Source organism: Octopus sinensis, linkage group LG18 (assembly GCF_006345805.1).
Source record: "Octopus sinensis linkage group LG18, ASM634580v1, whole genome shotgun sequence".
Taxonomy (NCBI): domain Eukaryota; kingdom Metazoa; phylum Mollusca; class Cephalopoda; order Octopoda; family Octopodidae; genus Octopus; species Octopus sinensis.
This window is the reverse complement of record NC_043014.1, coordinates 45,025,262-45,053,094: the sequence shown is the minus strand read 5'-3', so window position 1 is coordinate 45,053,094 and position 27,833 is coordinate 45,025,262. Positions and strand designations below refer to the sequence as shown.

General features: G+C 37.5%; 1 protein-coding gene across 5 annotated transcripts in view; it reads left to right on the top strand.

The window, feature by feature from the left end:
• LOC115221474 (immunoglobulin A1 protease autotransporter) overlaps positions 1-27,833 on the top strand; it is a 323,801-nt gene that overhangs the window by 167,170 nt on the left and 128,798 nt on the right. For all 5 annotated transcript variants that reach the window (XM_036510960.1, XM_029791663.2, XM_029791660.2 and 2 more), the window contains exon 4: positions 2,614-2,743. In XM_036510960.1, the coding sequence (XP_036366853.1) occupies positions 2,614-2,743 (130 nt within the window). The remainder of the gene's footprint in view (positions 1-2,613; positions 2,744-27,833) is intronic.

Sequence of the window (27,833 nt, the reverse complement as noted above, 5' to 3'; positions counted from 1 at the left end):
CCCCTGTAACTTAGCTGCTCAGCAAAAGAGACTGATAACATAAGTACTAGGCTTACAAAGAAATCCCGGGGTTGATTTCTTTGACTAACACCCGCTAAGGTGGTGCTCCAGCATGGCTGCAATCAAATGACTGAAACAAATAAAAGAAATAAAAAATAAAAAATAAAAGAATATTATATATTGTTGGCAAACAAACAGAAGCATGTGGTCAGGAGGGCCTTTCGGTCTTGTCAAGGATATGCCAAACTCTTCAATGCTGGGGCCCAAAGTGAATGCTTCCATTACATTCCATGAAGTAAATGTTGTTAGGAAGTGCATCCAATGGTAGAAACCAGGTAGCAAGTGAAATGGACAAATGAAATATAGTCCTCTGACCCATTTATGAGGGCAGTAAACACTGAATAAGATGGCAAAAACAGTGGCTGCAATATCATTGCTGCCTCTGTTTTTGCCACCCCCTCCACTGCCGTTGTCGCTGTAGTGGTGTTGGTGTTGGTGGTGATTATTATCATTATCATTATTGAGAAAGCGGTGTGCTGGGAGAATCATTAATTAGTATGCTGGGCAAAATGCTTAGCAGTATTATTTTGTCTGTCTTCCTGTTCTGAGTTCAAATTCCACCAAGGTCGACTTTGCCTTTCATCCTTTCAGGGTCAATAAATTAAGTACCAGTGAAACCCTGGGATCAATGTAATCAGCTTATCCCCTCCCCCAAAATGGTTGCCCTTGTGGAAAAATTTGAAACCATTATTATCATTATTATTATTATTATTATTATTATTATTATTATATTATTATTATTATTATTATTATTATTATTGTTGTTGTTGTTGTTGTTGTTATTAAAGTGGTGAGCTTGCAGGATTGGTCAAAATGCTTAGTAGCATCTCTTTGGCTGTTTGCATTCTGAGTTCAAATCCCTTCAAGGTAAACTTTGCCTTTCATCCTTTTGGGCTCAATAAATTAAAGGACCAATTCGAAGGGGCCAGCCTTCTCATATTCTGTGTGAGGCTGAATCTCCCTGAGAACTATGTTAATGTTATGCATGTCTGTGGGGTACTCAGCCATTTGTGAGTTAATTTTATCCTTGTGTGGTAATGAAAAGTGAAATTGACAGCCAATATTTGCTGTGTCTTTGTATCATCATCATCATCATCATCATCATCGTTTAGCGTCCGTTTTCCATGCTAGCATGGGTTGGACGGTTCTACTGGGGTCTGTGAAGCCAGAAGGCTTCATCAGGCCCAGTCAAATCTGGCAGTGTTTCTACGGCTGGATGCCCTTCCTAACGCCAATAAACTTTTCTTTGGATTTATGTATCTCCTGTCTCTCTCACTTTCTTTCTCTTTCACTTCTTTTGTGTCCCTCTTCTCTCCTGCTTTTGATTTAACAATATGTATATGTATCCATGTATCTATTTCTCTTGCGATATGATAAACATTTTAAAGCACAAAACGAACGCCGTCACCACTCACTGTCTCTTTCACTCTATCTCTTTCTTTCTCACTTGATCACTTTCTCTCTCACCCTCTCTTTATCTCTTACTTCCTCTCTGTTCTCCTCTCTCTCACTTTGCCACTTCTTTGAAGTGTGACGCACACAACAGGTACGTAAAAAAACAAAAAGTTAGCATATTAATATTATTGATTGATGAAATATGCACACACACACACATGCACATACATACTAGCAATAGCACTCTACCCTGTTCGTGATATATATGATGGTGAAGGAGCAATACATAGGTGTGGAGAATGTATGGGATGAAGAGAGTCTTCTCAACATGGATTCAACAGAGAGATTAGCCAGTGTAACAGACAGCAGTATGCATAGATAAAGGTAGGGCAAGCTTGTGGACTATCAGGAACTACTGCTGAGCAGCTTAAAATATATGGCAGCATAGGATACAGCCTAGTTACTTGTATAATCAATCAAGTTGTATGGAAATGTGTCAAACCCCATGACTAGTGTAGCTGCTTTATGGTCAGCTGTTACCAGTATAAAGGTGATGCCTTACAGCAGTGCTTTTCAAACTTTTTGCTGAAGCAAAACCCCAAGGAAACATTCCACTGGCTCGAGGAACCCCTGTGCAATAATTTAATTGTCTTATGCACAGGAGAATTAAAAATTACTATCGATTTTAGCATTTTTGTAACTTCTTGCAGAACCCCTGGACTGTACTGGCGGAACCCTGGTTGAAAACCACTGCCTTACAGAAAGGTAATTACAGGGTTATGAAATTGCTGGATCAGGTCATGAAATTTACAGAAAGAGTTGTAATTGAATTAAGAAGGTAATTAGCTTCTAGTAAGGCAATTGCAGGCAATGTGTTTAACTTAAATTAAGCTGATATTCTTAGCATTCATCAACTTGGAGAAAGCCTTTGACAGAGTCCCACACTCTGTGACTTAATGGTTGTTGAGGAAGCTAGTGGTAGACAAATGGTTTATGAGAGCCATACCAGCCATGTATGGAATTTTTGCCAGTAAGATGAAATTTAGTGAGTAAAGGCTTGGTACTTATGTGGGTGTTTTCACTGAAGTTTATACAACACACAAAAGATTTTAGGATACTAAATAAAGACTGAACTTAGAATTGGTTCTATTTTAACAGAGTTCCTGCAACTGAAAGTGAACAACTGGAAGAATTATTCCCTCATGAAGAGGCTCTTGAAGATGCTGCCACAAAAATACAAGCCAATTATAAAGGTTACAAGGCACGGAAAGAGATAAAAGAATTAAAGGTAGGTTTCTCATTCTCTTATTGTTTCCAATATTTATAAAATCATTTAAATGTTTCAGCATTGAATTATTTGCAATCACATTATAATTTTTAAAAAATATTATTTGTAAGTTGTTTGAAGTTCCACTTTATTTCAGAGGAATGTTTGAAATTGAATTCTTCATACACGGGGCTGATAGACTCATGTAAAATGTTACATTTGAAGATTAAATAATGCTGAAAAATCTCTGGAAGATTTTTTAGTATCAGTGCTTAGTATCTGAGTTTATATAGAACTATGTGAAAATCCTATTGACAGTCTAGAGCAGTGTTTCTCAACATTATTATCCTTGCGTAACTCTTAAAATAAATGAAATGTCTGAAGGAACCCCTGCACAAAAAAAAAATATATATCATATCTTTCTCATATTTTTCATCGTAGTTCACGTGGTAAATATCACATACATACATACATACATTTCATGGTTGTTATATTTTCTTGATAACATAATAGGTTAGATAGGATGATGTCTATATTACAATATTGCAATAACTGATAATATGTTGTGCATGTATAGTAATATTATGATCATGAAATTAGCATTAACTTATCTCACTCTTTCTCGCGGAACCTTAGGGGTCCGTGGAACCCTGGTTGAGAAACACTGGTCTAGAGCATTGCTACAATTTGTAGTTTTGTAACATTTTAGTGTGGCAAAAAAGACACTTTCACTGGAATGGATTGTTTCAATTATAGTTGGTTGTAGTAGGGTACATATTTACTTACAAAAAGGAAAAGGTATCCTTACAGAAATTCATCCATATTAATGATATTAACATTTGAAGTCACAGACTTATTAATACATTGTAAATTATGGCATTTTGCATGAAAAACTGGGTAGAAATAAGTTAAAAGTGGATATAAAAGGGTTTAGACAATCTTGACAAATGCATGGAAGATTGGAGATATGGTAACACAGAAGATTTGTCTTATCTACATTAGATATCAAAATTTAACTGTTTTTAGTAGTTGTATTATTAGTAGTTGTGAAGGCATGTGGTTTAGTGGTTAGGGTATTTGGCTTGCAATCATGGGGTCACGAGTTTGATTTCTGGTGGCGTGTTGTGTACTTGAGCAAAGACACCTTATTTCATGGTGCTCCAGTCTGCTCAGCTGGGAAAAATAGCTAGTATCTGTATTTCCAAGGTCCAGCCTTCTCACACTGTGTCATGCTGAATCTCCCTGAGAAGTATGTAAAGGGGTATGCGTGTCTGTAGAGTGCTCAGCCACTTGCACATTAATCTCATGAGCAAGCTGTTCCGTTGATCATGTCAGCTGGGACCCTCATCGTCATAACTAACGGAGTGCTCCTATCATTATTAGTAGCTACGACTGATCAAAGATAATTATGGAAGGAGTTCAGGGAGGGGTTCCTCCTTCAGCAGTAATGAAGCCCTAGATGTAGATTATTAGAAGCAGTAGTATATAGATTGATGAGCCTGCTGCAAACCACTCACCAGTTTTGTAGATGGTGACAGGGTCGCAGTTAGGCAGTAGATCTACAGTTATAATGGATCTCCTTAGTTTTTCATTAACTGAACTGCTTGCTCATTGAACTACCATGTAATAGCCTGAACATTCCACAGATATGTGTACTGTTAACCTAATTCTCAGATTGTACCAATGTGCCATGGAAAGGCAACCACACAGTTTCTGTCCCTCCAATTTCACTTATACCCATGGATCAACTTGAGAATATGATAAAAACCACTTGGCTAAAAAGCCACTGAGTGGGATTGAACCCTAAGACCACATGATTGCAAAGCAAGTTTTTTAAACATTTGGATTTGCTGCATCTATTACAATTTAGGCAATAGGCATATAAGAAAAGCAGTAGCAAGAAGCTCTATCACAAATCTAGGTGAAGCAGAAGACATTTATATCTTAACCAAAAGCAAAACTAAATTAACAGAGTTCTTCTCCATGAAGATGAGAGATATAAAGTATTCCATATGAATAGAGATGTCATTGGGAAGATGTAGCTGAAAAGGCACTGATATATTTCTATCTGTAAAAGTGAAAATTGAAAAGGCAATAAAATGTCGAGTAAGGGGGATTGTGAGAGATGAGTTCAAGTCAAAACAGCAATGAGGCTAATGAGCCAGTATGAGAGGATCTTCTACATGTGTTCCCACCCTGCCAGTGATAGAAACTAAAACTCTTTCAGATCATATCCTACTTTCTTAAAACAGAACACATGTGCTAATGTAGTCTCTGGAGTACATTATACCTGAAAAGAAAAGGTGTGATAGTCATGGCTGGGATGCCTTTAAGCATAGGTCTGTTGAATCAAGGATGAGTTAAGATGAAAAATCAGCTACAACAATGGGGGCCAAATACTAAGATTAGCTTTAATATAGGGAGATAGTGTAGTAAGGGAAATGAAAAGTAAGGAAAGCAGCAAACTCAGCTGTTTATAGCTGCAAAATTGTTGAAAACATCAGGCTATGTACATGTTTATTAATTGAGTAGTGCAGGAAGATGCTATCCCTACAGACTGGTGTGGCAGTATTTCTGTTAATTACTTCAAGGGCAGCAGATGCACCAGAGACTAGCAATTTCAGAGACATTAACTCTTAACCAATGGATCAAGTCTTCATAACAGCTGAGAAAATTTTTTACAAAGTCAGTTGAAGATTGGGTTAGCTTGGATGAGATGCAATTACAATTTATGCCAGAGGTAACTGAAAATGACATTCTTTATTTGGCTCAGAATAAGCTACTCTTTATTTTTCGATTGCAAGAAAGCCTTGATAGATGCTAAATAAGCTACTTGTAAAAAGATGGCTAATGGAATTTATGCAAACCATGTACAAGTATACTGCTGGCAAAGTTGGGTTTGAGGGCAACTTTGGTCAGGAATTTAGCATAAAATAGATGTCCACTACATCCCCGTTATGAGTTTCTTTATATGGGAGTCCTTGAGGCTATTATGAAAGAGTTTGGAACTGGTTATGTTTCAAAGCATTTATATGTTGATAACCTGATTCTTACAACTGAATCTGTCAAAATGTTGCAGGAAATTTTCTGAACTTAAAAGCATAGCTTGGCATGCTGACAGAAGACTAAGACTTGAGATGTGATAGACGCACAAGAATATGTAGTAGTAGTAGCAGTAGCAGCAGCACCCATAAAAATAATATTTTCATTACATATTGCCTTTGAATGGAGTGCTACAAAGATTTGGCTTATTATGCACACTTCTTCAACCTATAACATGCATAATCTTTTCACAGCCACTCTCTTTCTTCACCGTAAACCGCATTACATGCTGGCAACATTTGCAATAACATCTCGCTACATGCTGTCTCTAACCATAACTCTTAATTTATAAATTAGAATCTTAACCTCACAATAACTTATTAATAATAGCATCGAAGGAAATCAATCACCGCCATACTCACTGGCAATACTTAATGAGCATTATCTTATTCAATACATCACATTCAACAAGACCAACACCTGAAAAGATATAATCTTAATTGAAGCATCTCTAATAAATGTTGGTACTAATTACCTTTGGCAACTAATTAATACAAAGCCAAAGATATGGCTAGCATTCACAGTTGGATTATCTGCCACTCTACATCTGCTTATCACTGGAAATATTGTCACACATTCTCTTTCCTACTGCTTTGTCACAAAAGCTTTATTCATTTACTTCATTTTATCTAACAGGTACTACAGTATCAAAGAAAATCTTTGATCTCTTTTCCAAGTAAACTGCTTTCTGGAAGTGTTCCTTCTATCAAGATATTGATTTGCATATTATTATTCTCTCTCTCTCTTTTTTTTTTTTTTTTTTCCTTTTTGCTAATGGTTGGATACAGATACAGCACAGTTGGCAGACAACATGATGCTTCATTGTATCTTCAGATTGATTTCATTTTATCTTGAGTTGACTTAGATATTCAAAGCTAAAACAAGGATTTGGAAAAATAAATGTAATAAGCAGTCACTGAGTTAACATTGCCTTATCCTCTATTCTCTCAGAAAGAAAGTAGAAGAGATTGTGGCTGAGATTTAAATCACTTGTTCAAATCCATTCCTTGTGCTTTGGTGGTGGTGGTGGTGGTGGTGGTGGCAGTGGCGGTGGTGGTGCAGCGGTGGCAGCAGCAGTAGCAGTAGTAGTAGTAGTAGTATGAATCCTTGTTGAAATCTTTTAACCTCTATCACAAATATGAGTGTTTGAACGTTACATAATTCTCCTTCTCTTCACTTAAGACATCAAAGCCTTATGTGTGTAAGTAAGAAATTACGATATTATCCTTGAAGAGAATCACATTCTTCATGGTATTCTCAGAAAATATTTGGATCAGAGGGGGAAAAAAAAAATGATTGTTAGGAAAAATAGAGATGCACAAAAGTAGAGCTCCAGCATAGCCTTGGCTATAATGATTTTTTTACAAATAAAAGAACATATTCAACCAGGTCTCCATTGAATTAGTATATGAGTGGCTGAGTATTCCACAGATGTGTGTGCCCTTAACCCTTTCATTACCAACCCGGCTGAAACTGGTTCTAGCTTTGAGTACAAATGTTTTGTTTTCATAAGTTTTGAATTAAAATCTTCCACCAAACCTTAGTCACAATTTATGTTCCTAACACTAGCTGAATGATAACTAAGTTATTTTACTAAATTCTTTGTTATATTTAAAGTAAGTGAAAGAAACACAGAACATCTCAAAATAAATACAGTAACGAAAGGGTTAATGTAATACTCAAGGAGACCTTGTGTAACAAGGCTTAGTCTTTCAATTACTGATACATTTCATTCAAAAGACTCCCAATCAGTTTCTGTGTTCCTAATTTCACTTACAAGGCTTAGGTTGACCTGAAGTGATGGTAGATGGCACTGGACAAAGATGCCATGCATTGTGATTGAACCCAAAACTTTGTTTTTGCTTGGCAAACTTCTTAACCGTGTGTGTGTGTGTGTGTGTAACCACCTAATCACTGCAATTTGTTTGTTCCTTCTCAAGCCATGCCTGGCTCATAAGGGCCGGTTTCCTGATTTCCTTGGCATATAGGTTCCCCACCTGGACGGGACGCTGGTCCGTCGCAGGTGAGCTGCTAGATGCAGGAGGAAAGAGTGAGAGAAAGTTGTGGCGAAAGAGTCAGCAGAAGTTTGCCATTACCTTCTGCCGGAGTTGCATGGAGCTTAGGTGTTTCGCTCATAAACACACACATTGCCCGGTCTGAGATTCGAACCCGCGATCCCTCGACCGCGAATCCGCTGCTCTAACCACTAGGCCATGTGCCTCCACTAATCACTGCAATACTAAGTTAAAGAAACCAGCCAGCCAGCCGCCTGATCATCTGTCAATCTGTTGGACACACAAACCAGATTGCATCCTCTTCAGAAAACACGATAGGCAATTGGTTGTGAATGTGAAGTCCTTCCCTGATGTAGGATGTGCAACCTAACCTAGGTTGGTTGGTTTTGATTTCAGACTTGGAACTAGAAGGATTCAGAGATACAAACCAGTCTGAAAAGGGAAGACATGAAAGCTTAAAGAGCCTTTGAATACCCAGAAATTTAAAACCATTCTATTGGAAGCATTTGACAAAGAGAATGAAGAGAGACATGTTGCACAGAAGACAAATGGGAGGTCTTGCGAGACAATCTACAAGGGGCTACAGATCAAGCTTGTGGCCGGTATAGTAAAGTTCCAGCTAGACCAAGGGTGATGTGATGATGGAACAGCTTGGGTTGACTAGAGCTATAGTAAAAGACACTTACCCAAGATAACACACAATAGGATTGAACCTGCAGACTTCTTAACCTATTTCTTTATTACCCACAAGGGGCTAAACACAGAGGGGACAAACAAGGACAGACATAGGTATTAAGTCGATTAGATCGACCCCAGTGCGTAACTGGTACTTAATTTATCGACCCCGAAAGGATGAAAGGCAAAGTCGACCTCGGTGGAATTTGAACTCACAACGTAACGCAGACGAAATACCGCTAAGCATTTCACCCGACGTGCTAACGATTCTGCCAACTCGCCGCCTTCTTAACCACTTGGCCATTCCTATGACTGTATGCACACGTCAACATGTAATACTGTTAAAGTCTTCTTGAACATGAATAAATGAATGATTTTTCTCTCATGGCTTAGTCAAAGAAGAAAGGCTGTTGTCCATGATCCTACCCAGGGCCTAAGAAACATGCAAGGAATAGAAAACTTGGTCCAGAAACTTGCAGTTGAGTGGACATCAGTGTATGGAAATCCATGAACTCATGGGGTATTAACCTGGGCGAGAACAGAAACTGTCTCTCAGCAGGCTCCCATATAGCTTCCATCTGCCAAATTTCACAATTTCACTCACAAACTTTGGTCAACACAGGGCTGTCGATAGAAGACACTTGCTCAAATTTCCCTGCAGTGGGGTTGAACCTAAAACTATGTACTAGTGAAGAAAATTTTGTAACCACGCAGCCATGCTTCATAATTTAGTAAAAGTGGTAGAGGAAAAAAACAAAAGTAAACACAAGTAAATAAATACATACACAAGGCATATTTATTAAAGGAAGTTGACAGAAAATCTTTTAAATAGTGTTGGAGGATATTCAAATTCTTTCTCTAGGTTTGCATTTTGAATAGGTTTGTGTTGGGTTTTTTTTATCTAATATCATTATATTTACTTGATGCATACAGCTTTAAATTTGAAAGATGCTGAAGCAGAAATAATAAGTAAGATAAAATTAGCTCTGATCACTCTAATTGGATCAGCAGAAGTTTCTCTTCCAGCTTCTTTTACCAAACAGGATGTTTTCACTCAGAAAACCTAGTTGGTTAGCTGCTGTTATAGAGAAGTCTTGGGTTTGATAATGTGTTGGTGTGTGTGTGTGTGTGTGTGTGATTGCGTGTGTGTGTGTAGAGAGAGTCAGACAGGTACATAGCTACATATGTGTATATAAATACATACACACATGTATGTGTGTGTGTGTATGTATATGTTTTCTCATCTTTCAGCTTTTACTTGTTTCAGTCGTTGGACTGTGGCCATGCATGTTAAGGCACTGCATTGACGGGTCAAACAAATAAACCCCAGTATTTTCTTTTTAAGTCTGGTACTTAATTTATCATCCCTGTTTTGCTGAACCACTAAGTTGCAGGTATGTAAACAAACCAGTACCAGTTGTGAAGTGGTGGTTGGCAAAGACACACTCACTCCCTCTCTCACACACATACGCACACACGCACGTACGAGTGTGTGTGTGTATATATATATAGACATGATAGGCTTCCACACAATTTCTGTCTACCAAATTCAATCACAAAGCCTTGTCATCCCAGGGTTATAATAGAAGACATTTAGATATTTGCCCAAGACTGAGTCTGAAGCCACATGGTTGCAAACCAAGCTCCCTAACCACACAGCCATTCCTGGTGTACAATTCTGTGTGAATACTGATATCACATGATTTTGCTTTTGTGAAATGGTGATGTCTGCATTCCTTGTTAACATTGTGATTAGTTGCTTCCTGGACCTGTGGAATAAAAGTTCCCTTACTTGAACAATGAATATATGTTGGTGACAGGAAGAGCATCTTGGCTCTAAAATCCTGCCTCAAATATGTCTTTGTCCAACCCATGCGAATATGGAAAAAGATATTAACTGAGTGAAGGAACAAGCATATGCATATTTATATATAATGTGTATTTGTGCACATGCACATACAAGAAATATAACTATTTCATATTTAATCTATCTTGGTTAAATTGCTCGTAGCTTAGGTTTATTTTAGCCAATAATTTCAGTGTTAAATTTCCATTGCCAGTTAATTGTTTCCTCATGAGAACATTTCACAAATTATTTGAAGTCTACCTTGTGTTTTAATGTGTTCACATTGTGTGTGTGTGTATGTGTGTGCGTGTGTGCATGCGTGTGTGTGTGCATGCGTGCAGAAACACATCTTGGCTTGTAACTACTGAAATCCTAGAAACTACACATTGGGAGGACGCTGTCTCGCAAAAAGTACTCTATAGAACCACCCTCATACCATCCAGTGGTAACACAAAATACTATATGGACATGACAGCCAATAATTTTAAAGGAAGATAAACAAAACATGCACCCTTTTATGTTTAGAACAGGGGAAAATCCACCTCCCTGTCCCGTTTCATCTGGAGACACTGGAAACATCAAAATGATTTCCCCAACATCAAATGGAAGATCCTTGACAGGGCCCCTCCTTACTCACATGGGGCTCATAATTGACAAGTCTGCCTCTTTGAGAGACAACACATACTCCACTGGCCTCCAGTATTCATCAATAAAAAGAATTAGCTATCTTTTTGCTGCTACCAGAGGTACATTTGTTAATGAACTTCAAGCGTCTTGTTGCTGATAACCTTGACATACCGCCTTAGGTCTAGGTGATCGACCTATAAGGGCAGAGTATATTGTCCCTGCTGCTGGTATAGACTACAGTCTCCTCATATTGATTACATGACCTCAATTGTAGCAGAATGCTACCCCACATACACAAACGCATAATGACTACTGTCACTAATGAGTTCAAACTCCACAGGGGGATGACATCGACTGGCACCAACATCTTCCATACTTCACCACATGCAATTCTCAATACATGGAATTGATGTCGCCAAATACACCACACTGCAGCCTGCTACCAAAGTGACACCAACATCCTTCCACAGCTTATGGACCTAAAATCAAAGAAAATAACTGATGTCACTTTGATAACATTTCCGAGTCCTAAACACTCAGAAGCCATTTTGAATTTCTTTTACACTTTTTACTGTATTTCCAAGCATCTGATGAGGTGGGCATGTCATATGTCCTCACAAAACTTTAATGGGAAGCTGAATCAGATTGTTGTTAAATGTATGAACACCAACCAAATTTGAGTGCTACTTTGTTTTATTTGTTCAGTGTGTGTGTGTGTGTGTGTGTGTGTGTGTGCATGTGTGTGTGTGAGTGTGTGTGTGTGTGTGCGTGTGTGCGTGCGTGTGTGTGTGTGTGTGTGTGTGTATGTGTGTGTCTATCTGCCTGCCTGCCTGTCTACACACACACACACACATACACACAAGAAAATGTTCCTTACATGAAATGTGTTTTTAGGTTAAAATATAAAAAAAACTTCATATTCATTTAGTGTGTTTTAGGGTGAACAAGCTTGACATCGCTTATCTCTGAACATTCTGTTGACTACGGCGTGAAATTGTAGGTATTAGAAAAGTGAAAAGTGTTTAACAAAGAATAGAATTAGTATTAGGAACCCAGCTCAGCACACACACTGACTATCATGTAACAGTACTTGTGTTTTGTGACGTGTGTGCCAAATTGTGTACTTAAAACAGCACATTCATACCTTTCCAGTGCTGCAGTATGTACCCTTCATAAACCTGAATATAAATATTCAGTCATGCATTCATACACTCTCACATAGAAGCAAATATAAATTGACATGTTTAGAAAGTGAACATTTACCCATGATTTAAGGTGCCTCAAACTGCCAACATTCCTCACAGCAAGTCCTAGCTGTACTTTGTTTCTTGTACTTTTGCTATAGTTTCCAATGTTCTTCTTAGCTTTGTCTTCTTTACATATATATATATACATATCTACTTATATACATATGTTGGTATGTAGCAAGTAAGCTTTTCTGTATGTTTATGACAGGCTTTTTGCAGTTTCCATCTCCCAAATTTCTCACAAGGCATTGCTCATCCAAAATTATGTACAAGAAGACACCCAAGATGTTATACAGGGAAATTGAAAGTGAAAGCACATTTAGGAAGTAAACTGCTTTATCACACAGCCATACTTGGCATTTGAACAACAAAATTATTTACTTCAGAAATAATGCTTTTAGAGTGAAACATACAGATGTTTATCAAAATAAGTTGCGCAGGAGTGGCTGTGTGGTAAGTAGCTTGCTAACCAACCACATGGTTCCGGGTTCAGTCCCACTGTGTGGCATCTTGGGCAAGTGTCTTCTGCTATAGCCCCGAGCCGACCAATGCCTTGTGAGTGGATTTGGTAGACGGAAACCGAAAGAAGCTTGTCGTATATATGTATATATATATATATATAAGTGTGTGTGTATATGTTTGTGTGTCTGTGTTTGTCCCCCTAGCATTGCTTGACAACCGATGCTGGTGTGTTTACGTCCCCGTCACTTAGCGGTTCGGCAAAAGAGACCGATAGAATAAGTACTGGGCTTACAAAGAATAAGTCCCGGGTTCGATTTGCTCGACTAAAGGCGGTGCTCCAGCATGGCCGCAGTCAAATGACTGAAACAAGTAAAAGAGTAAAAAAAGAGAGAGTGTTGGAAATTATTATATAGAATGTATCACTGTTTTGTTTCAAGGACATTTTGCTTCAGCACAATTTGTAAAATTGCATGCACCATGAGATTTTCTTTCAGTTCTTGTTGTCCTAAATAAAATCCAGCTATTGAAACTCCAATTAGTATACCATATCTAAACGTCATCTAAAACAATAAAGTGCAATATTGATTTAGCATGGGCCTCAAGAAAAATTCTTAGCTCATTCTTATTTATTGCTTATCTTGTTTTTTATTACTTTTATCAGTTATCCAGAAGTAACCTGCCAAATATTCTTGTCTTTTCAAAGAAAGACTAAGTAAATGTTGTTTTGCAATTAGGTGGACCATAACCTGTAGGATACAAATACATAAGATATAGCTTGTAAATGTCAAATAGATCAACAATTGCTGTTTGTGTTGACTGAATAGACAACCTGTGAGTTGATTAATATAACCTGTAGCTTTTTCTTAGATGAGTATCACATTCTAAACTGATGTTAACTTGACATGTAGCTTTTAGATATTGGTCAGATTTTGGTTGTTGCATAGTGAAATGGTTAAGAAGCCAGCTTCTCAATCATGAGGTCTTAGGTTTGATCCCACCACTCGGTATCTAGGGCAAGCTTCTTTCTTTACAATTGTCTCAAGTCAACCCAAGTCTTGTGAGTGAAATTGGATAGACAGAAACTGTACAGAAGCCTCTCAAATGGATTGTACTTGTGATTCAAAAGTACAGCCTCATCACACACTGTCTCATGGTAAGTTACCTGTGGAGTATTCAGCCATATACATACTAATTCTAGATAGTTAATTCAGTTGACTGAACAGCTGGCTCCTTATTGCTGAAACTGACAAAGATCCATGTTCTCATTTTTTACTATTGGTCATATCTAAATTTATAAATTATAACTATGAGAAAGAAATAACTCCTTGGTGTTGACTTGATTGACAAAGCATTGAAGGGTTGTCTTGGGCATAACCTGAATCTGTCAACTTGACGAATGGAGCTTATAGATGTTGATGAGATAGACACAACTGACTGTAAATATAAATAAATTTATTACAGGCATAATGACTCTCCTGAGATACGACTAAATAAATTTAGATAATAGAAAAGCAGGAGTAGCCAGAAGCAGGTGCATTACTGCAATAGTTTTTATACAGTAGCCAAAAATTCAGAAACGTTAACATAGCCTACTCATTCACTAGACAGGCTTTAGTTCTTTTCAGCAACATAACCCACCTGCTATTCCAGTTGTTATCATCATCATCGTCATCATCATCATTGTTATCATCATCATCATTGTTGTTGTCGTCATCATCATTATTTTCTTAGAGAGGTATGAATTCCACGGGTTTTAGAAAAAAGGAAATTGGAAGGGTGAATAAGTTCGTGTCTTAGGCAGGAAAGCAAAGATCAAGACAGTTTGATAGAGAAAATGAAATTGCAGACCTGCTCAACCCATCGAATATAACTGCCAGTAGGCTGAGCTTGTAGTGACTATGGCAATAATGATGATTGCTTACTTTATGTATAAACAGTGTTCTTTATTAGCTATGACTCTGACCAATTCTCCTCTTCCTTTTACTCTTGTTTTTTTTTCTGGTTTAGAATGCTAAAACCACCATATTTATTTCTGCACACAATTGTCACCATAGTAAAACAGTGGAAAACTACCTTCTGTTCTTTATCGACAAGAATACCTGTCTACATAAAAGGCAATTACAGAATCTACCCTGAAGGGATGTTGGCCATCAATGTCTATCACTCGACTCAACACACAAGCAAAATTACTGGAAGTTTCTATGGCCCTATTTTTATAGCGAATGGTTAAATTGTTGTAGCTGTCATTTATTCCATTGTAAATGCTTTTCATATTTGTCGTTGCTGCTGTTACTGGCGCTGTTATTTTTGTAATTGTTATTAGTGTAGTGTTCAACATCATCATTATATTAATGCTGCTGTTGTTGATGATTATTATTACATTGTAAAGAAGAGGACAAAAATGGTAGTAATAGTAGTAGTGGTGGTGGTGGTGGTGGTGGTGGTAGTAGTGATGTCAAATTTGTGAATACGTCTATACATACATATCATTGCATTAATGGGCTCAACATTTCTACGGAGACTATATACTTCAGAAGTAATGTTTATAATTGTTACTCTGTGATGAGCTTAGTAGAGGCGAGTCACTTGTTGGTGGCGTCTCTGACCTAGTTCTTGATTCCTGATTTAAACAGTTTCCCTTCATTTACAAATTTCTTGAGAAAGGTATAAATGTCATATACTCATTTTCCCTTTCCTGTCTAGATCTGAAGTCTTGCATATGCATAAGGACTCATCTCTCTCTATATAAACAGCAAAATGTCTGTGTGCGTGTCCTTTGTACAAATCCACAATTTTTCAGTTAGAGGGCTCGCACTTTCTATGGTCGTTCAAAACCATCGAAGGGTGGTCGTGCACATCTTTACATTTCCCCAGCCACCCTGCAAAGCCATTAAAAAGTCAATAGAAGTGACTTTTTTGTGAATTTTCTATCCAAAACCCAATCAAAATACCTGAAACTTGATACGCCAATTGAATGTCAGCTAGCTGTATGTGATTGGTCAGAGATTTGGACAGTACTCGCGTGTATGTGTGCATGCACGCAGCTGTATATGCATGCACTAGCACTATGACCTGGCATTGTCAGGTCATCGTGTTAGTTATTATAATATTATCACAGTATCATCACAGGCGCAGGAGTGGCTGTGTGGTAAGTAGCTTGTTTACCAACCCCATGGTTCCGGGTTCAATCCCACTGTGTGGCACCATGGGCAAGTGTCTTCTACTATAGCCTCGGGCCGACCAAAGCCTTGTGAGTAGATTTGGTAGACGGAAACTGAAAGAAGCCTGTCGTATATATGTATATATATGTATGTGTGTTTGTGTGTCTGTGTTTGTCCCCCTAGCATTGCTTGACAACCGATGCTGGTGTGTTTACGTCCCTGTCACTTAGCGGTTCGGCAAAAGAGACCGATAGAATAAGTACTGGGCTTACAAAGAATAAGTACTGGGCTTACAAAGAATAAGTACTGGGCTTACAAAGAATAAGTCCCGGGGTCGACTTGCTCGACTAAAGGCGGTGCCCCAGCATGGCCACAGTCAAATGACTGAAACAAGTAAAAGAGTAAAAGAGTAAAGAGAGTATAGTCTATATCATCATCATCATTTTAGTATCTCTGCAACTGTGGCTTCAATAGTACATCATATTTCCACTCATCTCTCTCTTTTATTGTCTCATCTGTAAGACCCAACAGCTACTGATCTGACTTCCCAACTTCATTTGGTTGTAACAAAAATGATCATGGCATGGTTTTTGTAAGGCAATTCTCCCATTCACTGCTTTTCTCTGTATAATTATTTCTTTGCAGCAACTGTGTTATTATTAATTTTTTTTTTGTCCTCTATTGCTTCCCTTCCCAAAGATGGTACTATACTCAGTGACATTAGTGCTGATTGAAAACTTAATTATACATTGAAATGTCTATAATCTGTCTGTCTGGCTGCCGGCTGTATTTTCCTTCTTCCTTCCTTCCTTTATATTTACACCTACTTACTAGTGTTAGATATATATTATATGTAGGCGTAGGAGTGGCTGTGTGGTAAGTAGCTTGCTTACGAACCACATGGTTCCAGGTTCAATCCCACTGCGTGGCACCTTGGGCAAGTGTCTTCTACTATAGCCTCAGGCCGACCAAAGCCTTGTGAGTGGATTTGGTAGACAGAAACTGAAAGAAGCCTGTCGTATATATGTATATATATGTGTGTGTATGTGTATATGTTTGTGTGTCTGTGTTTGTCCCCCCAACATCGCTTGACAACCGATGCTGGTGTGTTTACGTCCCTGTAACTTAGCGGTTCGGCAAAAGAGTCCGATAGAAAAAGTACTAGCCTTACAAAGAATAAGTCCTGGGGTCGATTTGCTCAACTAAAAGGTGGTGCTCCAGCATGGCCGCAGTCAAATGACTGAAACAAGTAAAAGAGTATATGATATGTTTGTTTGTGGATTACATGTATGTAAGTAAGATGTGGTAGTAGTCATTAGAGCATCAGATAAAATGCCTTGTGGTAATTTAGTTCAAGTTTGTACACTCTGAATTCAAATCCCATTAGTGTCAACTTTTGTTTTCATTCTCCTTTTTGGATTAATAAGTATCATTCAAGGGTGACAGGTTGGCAGAATTAGAATGTTGGACAAGAAGCCTTTTGGTATCTGTTATGGTTCTTTGTATGCTGACAGTAATGCTTGTGATGACGCTGGTATCAAGCAATTCGACTTTGGCATTTCCTTCCAACAACATTGGTGGTGTGCAAAAGGAGACGTGTGTGCATGGACAACTGATGGTCCTCCATTAACCCTTTCGTTACCAACCCGGCTGAAACTGCCTGTGGCTCTGTAGTACAAATGTCTTGTTTTTAAAAGTTCTGAATTAAAATCTTTCAACAAACCTTAGTCACAATTTATGTTCCTAACACCAGCTTAATGATAACGAAGTTATTTTACTAAATTCTTTGTTATATATAAAGTAATTGAAAGAAACACAGAACATCTCAACAGAAATACGGTAACAAAAGGGTTAAAAAAGAACAAAAACCCTTGCCTACGCTTAGCTAAGAGCAGAGTGTGACACAGGATGTGACAAGGCTGACACCTTGAATTACAGGTACTACTCTTTTTTACCAGCTGAGTGGATTGAAAATATGCGGAATAAAGTTTCTTGCTCAAGGACACAATGCACTGTCAGGAATTGAACTCATGACCTCATGTTCATGAGGCAAATACCCTAACCACTAAGCCACATGCCTTCACACACACACACATACACACACACACACACACAAAAATCAAGTGCAGATACATGGTCTTATAAAAAATATCAAGGTTTCAGAAGTTCTTTTTATTTTCTATTTGTGTTTGTATCTAGGCATATTACATATTTTTATATTTATATTTTGCTTGGTTTATTTAAAAAAAAAAAAATTATTTATTTATTTCATACTATAAACTTTTACCGCCTTATGTAATGTGTCTGTATTCATCATCATCATCATCATCATCATCATCATCATCACCACCACCACCACCACCCCACACCACCACCACCACCCCACACCACCACCACCACCACCACCACCACCACACCACCACCACCACCAGCACCACCACCACCACCACCACCACCACCACACCACCACCACCACCACCACCACCACCACCACCACCACACCACCACCACCACCACCAACACCACCACCACCACACCACCACCACCACCACCACCACCCACCACCACCACCTTCTTTAGATGTCCATTTTCCATGCTAGAATGTGTTGGTCAGTTTGACAGAATCCTATGGGGTAGAGGACATGCTCCAATGTCTGCTTTGGTATGGTTTCTATAGCTGGATGTCCCTCCTAATGCCAACCACTTTACAGGGTTTTTCTTCTTTTGTGGTACAAGCAGTAGTGAGGTTGGTAAGTAGCTCACTAGACTAAGATCTCCATCAACTGAGTGGTGTTATAGAAGAGAGGGAAACAGCTTTATATACTATGTGATGAAAGGATAGAGTACATAGGCACAGGAGTGGCTGTGTGGTAAGTAGCTTGCTTACCAACCACATGGTTCCAGGTTCAGTCCCACTGCGTGGCACCTTGGGCAAGTGTCTTGTGAGTGGATTTGATAGACGGAAACTGAAAGAAGCCCGTCATATGTATGTGTGTCTTGTCCCCCCCCCCCAACATCGCTCGAGAACAGATGCTGGTGTATTTAAGTCCCCGTAACTTAGCAGTTCAGCAAAAGAGACCGATAGAATAAGTACTAGGCTTACAAAGAATAAGTCTCAGGGTCGATTTGCTTGACTAAAGGCAGTGTTCCAGCATGGCCGCAGTAAAATGACTGAAACAAGTAAGAGTAAAGAGCAAAAGAGTATGAAGGAAGGAGTCAGAACAGGTTTCTTATTGTAGAGAAGATACATGGTTGCTCCCACCCTTGATTCTACATACTTCTAAAAATGTGTAGAATATGAAACCAAGTGAAATTTATGCTGAAATTATTCATTCAGTCTTCTGTAAATTAAATTTTACAGTACAGTTTTTTCTTTTTATCTCAGTGTATGAGAAAATAGAATATTGCGGGGGAAGAAAAAAGAGAATTTACACATTTTTGTATTCTTTCCCCATAACAACATATTATTTCAGTTTGTTCTCTGTCATCTGCAACAAATCAGAGAATAATTCTCTTTCAATATTGAGAATAAACACTAGTGTTTAGAATTTACTTCACTATTCTTCTTCGGAATTATTAATACTTTTGTGACTGTATATCCCCAAACAAGCAGACTGCTTATGCATTTCAATTCCTGATCAGTATAATCAAGATTTTGGAGAGCTTCAATAAGATATCTGTAATGTTATATATTAATGTTTCTTGCTAGTATTGGCTCACTGAAATTGTCATTGCTGTCATCATCATCTTCATCTTCTCCAACAACAACAACCCCTCCTTTTCCAATTCAATTCAATTTTTATTGGCTCAAAAAGCAAAAGCAAGGCCATGTAGGGGGACAGGGAGTTATATACAGGGAGGGTGGCCATACAAAGAGTTCAGGCCATTTCTGGTCAAGAGAGACTTTGAACCGAGCGGTCGTCAGCATCTTCACTATCTCGTCCGGCAGCTTATTCCATGGATCCGCAACCCGGACGGAGAAAGCCCCTCTCCTTCAATTGAGATGAAATCGTCGTTCCATTCAGTTTCCATGCTGGTGTGGGTTAGATAAGTCATTATAGTCTGAGTCATTTCTTATTGGGTGGGTGGGTGGGGCATTGCACTAATAGGTTGGTACTTGTACTTGTCTCTTGGTTTGGTTTCTATGGCTTGATGCTCTTCTTGTTGCCAACCACTTTATAGAATTTAGCAGGGCACTAACACTAGAGGGGTTGATAAGTCTTTGCTGAGACTAGACTGAAGGAATCTCACAGCCCTATGCTTTCTCTGTTCAATCACCAACCACTTTATAATGTACTAGCACTATGACCCAGCAATGCCGGGTCATAATGCTAGTGCATGCATATACAGTTGCGTGCATGCGCACATATATACGAGTACTATCCAAATCTCTGACCAATCACATACAGCTAGCTGGCATTCAATTGGCATATCAAGTTTCGGGCATTTTGATTGGGTTTTAGATAGAAAATTCACAAAAAAGTCACTTCTATTGATTTTTTTAAATGGCTTTGCAGGGTAACTGGGGAAATGTAAAGATGTGCACGACCACCCTTGGACGGTTTTAAATGACCATAGAAAGTGCGAGCCCTCTAACTGAAAAATTGTGGAACTGTATAAGGGACACGCACGCAGACATTTTGCCATTTATATATAGAGAGATATAGAACACATTTTCTTGTGGCACCTGCATAATCACTCTAGATGAAGTATAAAAGCAGCTGGAGGAGGGGGCTTATTTATATTTAAATGAGCTTTTGAACAAGATTTTAATTGAAATATGAGCATTTTAGTTTGAGTGGTCTCAGACAGGTTGATATTTAAAACAAAATTGATATTTTGATATAAATGTTTAGAGAAAGGTTCAGTTAAAAAGGAAATCAACTAATAACATATCATATACAGAAATTCTATAATTGTTAGAAAACTTGGAATTTTCTTAACATTATATAAATGTCTACATGATATTGTTTCTTATGGTATCTCTATTTATCTTCATGATTTACCAACTTTTCACTCAATGTAACATAATTGTCAAACTTCGTACTTACTTGTGACGGCGTTCATCCAGGGAGGGTTGAGCCGGCTTCTTCTCTCATAGAAGAAGTTTCATGGGAATATTGAATTCACAAGTGGTCCCCGACATCCCGCATGCATATCCCGAGTGACGGGATGCCCTGTTCGCCACGGAGTCTCCACAGACGCAGGGACAGAACGACCTCGAAGCCACCGGTTGCCGATCAGACGCCTCTTGGAATTTTCACCAGAGCCCTGTTGGCCAAACTGTGGCCCTAATACCACTCGGTGCCAGACCAATCTGCTTTGCGTGGCCCTACCAGGAACCGAAGTTCCCGACAGCATAGCTCTGACACTGCCTGTTTACACCACCCTACCGCTTTGAGGAGGGGTTGGACTTTATGGTTGTCAAACTGCACATATATTGGTGAATTTTCTACTTTTATGCCTTTACATATTAGAATGTACTTGCTGATCTCTGATTGTCTTAATTGATTGACATAATCTAGCATTACTGAAATATATCAGTCATTTTATAAACGAGCAGTTATTTGTGATCCCTTTGCTTTGGAAGTTATTCACTTTTTAAATCAATATATACTGAACCCTAATTCTCATAGTTTATGAAGTGTGTTACTAATTACAAGGTCTATACAATGTCTCTGATAACACTTTACATTAAACTTTTGTATGATTCCATTTTAATTTGAATTGAAACTCATTGAAAAATAAAAAGAAGAAGATTATTTTATTACATAGCAGGTCTAGTAAAACACTCAATATTTTCAGTCCTATTATTTCGAGTTGTGGAGACTGATTTACTTATCTGGCTCACTGGTCATTGGTGAGTTCAGTGAGTACTAAATATTGAATTTTTAGGTATCATGTGCAAAATATTTAGCTCTCCATCATTTCGGATTACATATCGTTGTTATTATGTTAAACTGGCGTATGTCCAAATTTGGCCAATTGCATTTTTTTCAGTACTCGTTTTTACTTGCTATAACCGGTTCTTTTGGTCACACTATCATATCTATAGCTGCTTCAGATGCCAAGACATAAAAAATTGCCAAAGTGTAGTACAACACTTTTGCTATGGAATGGTGAAATTATTTTTTTTGTTTTCTGAAAAAGCAACATTTTGGACTTACGACACTTTTGCATAATATCAATGATATGCATTTCAATACTTATCATGTTAAAGTGTAGCCCAAATTGATATCACCATCATAAAGTTGCTTTAAATACCCATGGGCCATCCCTGATTGAACAGTGACTATCTCTTTCAGTCATGAATTTTTATTTTTCCCCTGAGCATAATGTACACTAGACTGCAATTTTAAACTGTTAATATGACAGAGTTGATATAGAATTGTTGAAAATGCAACTTATCAGAAATACAAGAAATACTGGACATTTTCCATATACATTGCTAATCAACGCCATTAGCCTTTTTTTCTAAATTTTACAAAAGTTTATTTTAGACATTGCCATAAACAACTGGAAAGGATTCATAGTATCTCCTTTCATGAGTATGTTCTATAATGATAGGGTGCAGTTAGAATGAAAAAATAAGAAGAAAAATTGTTATGGAGAAGAAAAAATCCATAGACTGAAGAGGGGTAAAAATTACAGGAGAGGTATTTGTCACTAGTATACAGCTACAAATTACTAGATATGACTATATCTCTGCCTAGACTTTCCAATATACAAATTACAACCTTTTTCTTATTTTTAAACCTTAGCTCAATTATAGCCACTAAATAATATCTCAGATCTTCTATATTCAATATCAGTTTCTTTGATTCTAAGACCTCAATCATGGTCTCAGACATGGCTTTGTTCCTGTATTGATTTAGTGTTGAATGTTAGCTCATCTGTATATAGTAGCTTCAATAGAGATTCAGACATCAATATAATTGACAAGATTATAGTAAATTAGCGAAAAGAATAGCAAATAGAAGTAGATTTTGGACTATTTATTGGGCATACATTATTAAATACATCTCAAACAGTAAAAGAGAATAATATAACAGTGATTATCAGCAAAGATATTATTGGAGATAACCAATTTTTTTTGTTTACTTATCATATGAGTATTTTTCAGGTTCTTTTTTCTTTTCTTTCCTGTAGTAGTAATCAGATAGTTAGAACTGACACAATATTTAATCAATCATTTTCTATAATAAATGAAAGATTATGAAATATTCATAGAAGATAAAATGAAATATGTACAGTATTCCTGTGGATGTATTTTGAATACATTCCAGATCTTAGATTACTCTCAAATGCAGCAATTTTGAGAGTTATGCATATGCGTAATGATTTTATCGAAAACATGGATACTGGCACTCAAAATTTATTTTAGTTTTATAGATCTAATTTTAAAAATCAATTATTGGGCAGCCCTGCATTGAGCTGTAGTTATAAAGCTTAAAGCTTAAGAACAAATAAATGAAATCTTAGTTGTATATAGTTTCATTAGAGAATGTGAAATATTTTACAAATGAGACTAAAAGACAAATTAATTATTTTGTTTCATTTAATTTGTACTACAACTTATATATAAATGCTGCTTAACATTTTCCAGTTTTATTATAATTTAATCCCATGTGCATAGATTTCAATTAAAATCCATATATTTCAGACTTGTCTAACATTTTGGAAGTATTTTGAAATACATCCAAGAGAATGATTTAAAAATTTAATTTGCCCCTATCAAATTTAGAGCAAATGCATGTTACTTGTTTGCTAAAATGAATTTACATGCAAACCAGATGGCATTTTTAGCACATATTCAAGTGGTTTCTCTCTGTCTCACTTTGTAGTTCCACAAAATAGTTTTCAAAGTACAAATATTCAATTTAATATACACATATTCAATGATAATTGATATGTAAATTAAAAGGAAAGCGTTTTTGGTTGAGGAAATTGCTGCAATATGTTTAGGATTGAGTTTCAAATTTAATTGAAGAAAAAATGTTTATTGAAACTTCAGAAACTCTTGCAAGTTTCATTGACCTACATATTTTGAAATAAAAATTCACATCTTTCTTTAAACTAGAAGGGTTCTATGACTAAATGATTCTTATTCTGGTTTCTGGCAGTGCCATTAAGAAGTTTGCTTCTCAGCCGTATGGTTTCAGATTCAGTCTCACTACATGGCACCTGGAGCAAGTGTCTTCTACCATAGCCCTAGACCAACCAAAGCCTTGTAAATGGATTTGGTAGGCAGAAACTGAAACATGTTCATCATATTTAGGCGTTGGAGTGGCTGTGTGGTAAGTAGCTTGCTTACCAACCACATGGTTCCGGGTTCAGTCCCACTGCATTGCACCTTGGGCAAGTGTCTTCTACCATAGCCCTAGACCAACCAAAGCCTTGTAAATGGATTTGGTAGGCAGAAACTGAAACATGTTCATCATATTTAGGCACAGGAGTGGCTGTGCGATAAGTAGCTTGCTTACCAACCACATGGTTCTGGGTTCAGTCCCACTGCATTGCACCTTGGTCAAGTGTCTTCTACTATAGCCTCGGGCCGACCAAAGCCTTGTGAGTGGATTTGGTAGACGGAAACTGAAAGAAGCCCATTGTATATATGTATATTTATATATATATATGTGTGTGTGTGTGTGTTTGTCTCCCCCAACATCGCTTGACAACCGATGCTGGTGTTCCCATAACTTAGCAGTTCGGCAAAAAAGACCAATAGAATAAGTACTAGGCTTACAAAGGATAAGTCCTGGGGTCGATTTGCTCGACTAAAGGCGGTGCTCCAGTATGGCTGCAGTCAAATGACTAAAACAAGTAAAAGAGTATATGTGTATGTTGGTGTGTGTATGTGTGTTTTCTTGACATTGCATGATATGTGTTAACAAGCATCACCATCACACAAGTGATGCCCTTCATTTCCAATGTTCTATGAAAGCATGTCTCGCTTGGAGGGTTGGTAACAGGAAAGGCGTCTGACCATAGAAAATATGCTTCAATGAATTCTGCATGGAAAAATGAATAATAAAATGATGATGGAAGTGGTTGTGGCAGTGGTGGTGGTGGTGGTGGTGGTAGCAGCGGTGGCGTCTGTTGTTGTTGTAATCAATTTATTAACACGCTAAGATTGTTGACACAATGGTTTGTATGTACTAAATGGGGTCTTATATACATCAGTTCACTAGATTTGATTCTTGTTATTTTCTGGGGGTTTTTTTCTGCAGACACATTCTTATTATAATTTTATAATGAGATTGTGAACGAGGTCTAGTAGCTCAACATAGTCTTGACCAGAATTATTAATACCTAAAATATGTTTGTATGTATTGAATAGGAACTTATTTGTATTGCTTTCTGTTTTTCTCCAGACATGTACTCATTATATTCTTATTTACAACTAGTAGCTCAACTTAGCTTTGCCCAGTATTTTTAATACCTAAAATAAATCTATAAATTCACGATATTTTGGCTAAATTTGCTTTAAAAAGATACTAAATACTAGCAATTTTCGGTTTGTCTTGCATCGTTGATTCACTTAGAATTGTTGAGTCCAAGTCAAGAAGGTGGTTCAAAATAAGCTTCATAAAAATTAACTATATATATATATATATATATAACCAACCACATGGTTCCGGGTTCAGTACCACTGCGTGGCATCTTGGGCAAGTGTCTTCTGCTATAGCCCCGGGCCGACCAATGCCTTGTGAGTGGATTTGGTAGACGGAAACTGAAAGAAGCCTGTCGTATATATGTATATATATATATATATAAGTGTGTGTGTATATGTTTGTGTGTCTGTGTTTGTCCCCCTAGCATTGCTTGACAACCGATGCTGGTGTGTTTACGTCCCCGTCACTTAGCGGTTCGGCAAAAGAGACCGATAGAATAAGTACTGGGCTTACAAAGAATAAGTCCCGGGGTCGATTTGCTCGACTAAAGGCGGTGCTCCAGCATGGCCACAGTCAAATGACTGAAACAAGTAAAAGAGTATATATATGCATATTGTTTGGGCTAAATTTGACAGAAGAAAACACAATATCCCATCCTAAAATAAAAATATTTTTTTAAAAATCAAGAAATATCAACTAGATTATGGCTGGGAGGTTATAGCTTACACAGAGTAGTCAACCTTAATTTTCACCATGACCTCAAGACAGCTCCAGAACCTGGCACATACATTCCTCACTGTGTCCCTGGGAAGATCTTTGAACACTTACTCGATCTTGGCCATGAGCTCAGTCTTGATGTTGCAAGCAGAGTTCTTTTGCAACCATGCCCCACACATAGCAGTCCATGGGATTACAATTAAGAGGCCAGAAATTGGGGCTGTTGAAGATTTTATAAATTCTCTGACAACCACTTCTGATGCTTTCCGGAGGTTTGGCAAGGAATCAAATTTTGCTGCCACAAATATAGCCTTCCAACCACAGATTGACCACACTCTCCAGCAGATTCACATAGCCACCTGAATTGAGCCTAAGGCCCTGTTCAAAAATGTGGGGATGAATTCTGACATGTGAACACAGTAGTCAGAATGCTTGCTGTGTCCCTTCCTGCTGGCCACAGCTTCATAGTCTCTGTTGCAGCTGTCCATGTCACACCTTACAGTTTTCACAGAGCGAGTGAGCAACAGTTCGGCATTTTTTATACCCAGCATGAATCATCATGATACAGGTAACTTTTTTTTACCAATATTCAGATGGTTTTTCAGTCCTCAATGTTGGGTAACTTTTTCTGAACTACAACTTCAATCTTTATGCTCTTCAATGCTGCTGACTGTCCACATCAAGCCATTCCTGAAAAGAGGAGACATAAAAAGTCATCAATTTGGTCCAAGCACCTTGTGATATATTACTTTTGATATCCACTTGATTCTGAAAACAATTTGTCACATTTTATTGCTTAAATAGCTTAGCATACCCCAAAAAAACATTTCATAAATAATCGTAAGATATCTTTCTAGAATTTCTTGACTTGTAAGAAGTTTGAGTATTCAGCTACCATACGATGATAAGCCACAGTTTGGAAGTTAAGTATTCCTTCATCATAGATGTTGCAGACAGTGTGACCAAACTAATATATATTTCATAATTAGCCAAGTGGTTCAGCAAATATATTGGCAAAAATCTGAAACCTAGAAGTGTGTGTGTGTGCATGTATGTGCATGCCCAAGTTTATGGATTTCCCAAAAATAATTGTTTCTAAAAATGTATTTCTTGATAAGGGGCACACGTTACAAAATTAAGTTTGTAATAGGAAATCAATAGTGGAAGTAGCATGGAAAGGAGGAAATAATGAGTACTTTATTGAAGACAAGAAAAATTTACTAAGAGAAAACACATTCAGTGTGATTGGCTCCGTTATCATACTTTTAATTACATAGAAAGAATGTATGAATTCATATCAACATCCAAATTTACATTTCCAATATGATACATCAAAATCACAATTCTGGTTGTTCCTTATCTAAGAGATCTAAGTTTGCCGTGAGTTCCTGTAATTCTCTCTAGGAGAATAATACTTGTGCAACATTCGTTGGGTATTTATATATTGATTATTTACAACTTTAAGCTCTGTAGTGGATCAGCTGTTGATCAGAGCTGCAGTAGTTTCTGCTTCTGGAGAGAAAGATTTTAGTTTTGGGGGTTGTTTTGCAACTGCTTACTAAATAATGGTCTCTTCATTTTAAAGAAAAACTATAAAATATACTTACAAGTCAGTGTCTGACTAAAATTAGTGTAAATATTATTTGAAATTGTTCCTGGTATTAATCGTTATATTTCATCAACAATGTATAAAAGCAGAAATTTCCTGTCAAGGTTTCCCCTTCATTCTCTGCTAATGAAGGTTTCACACCTGTCATTTTACTACTGCAATTGATAAAAACATGAGCTTATATCTGGAGAAGATGTTTTTAAAATATGCATATATTTATCTTAATATGTACAGCTTCTTTAATTTTAGCCATCA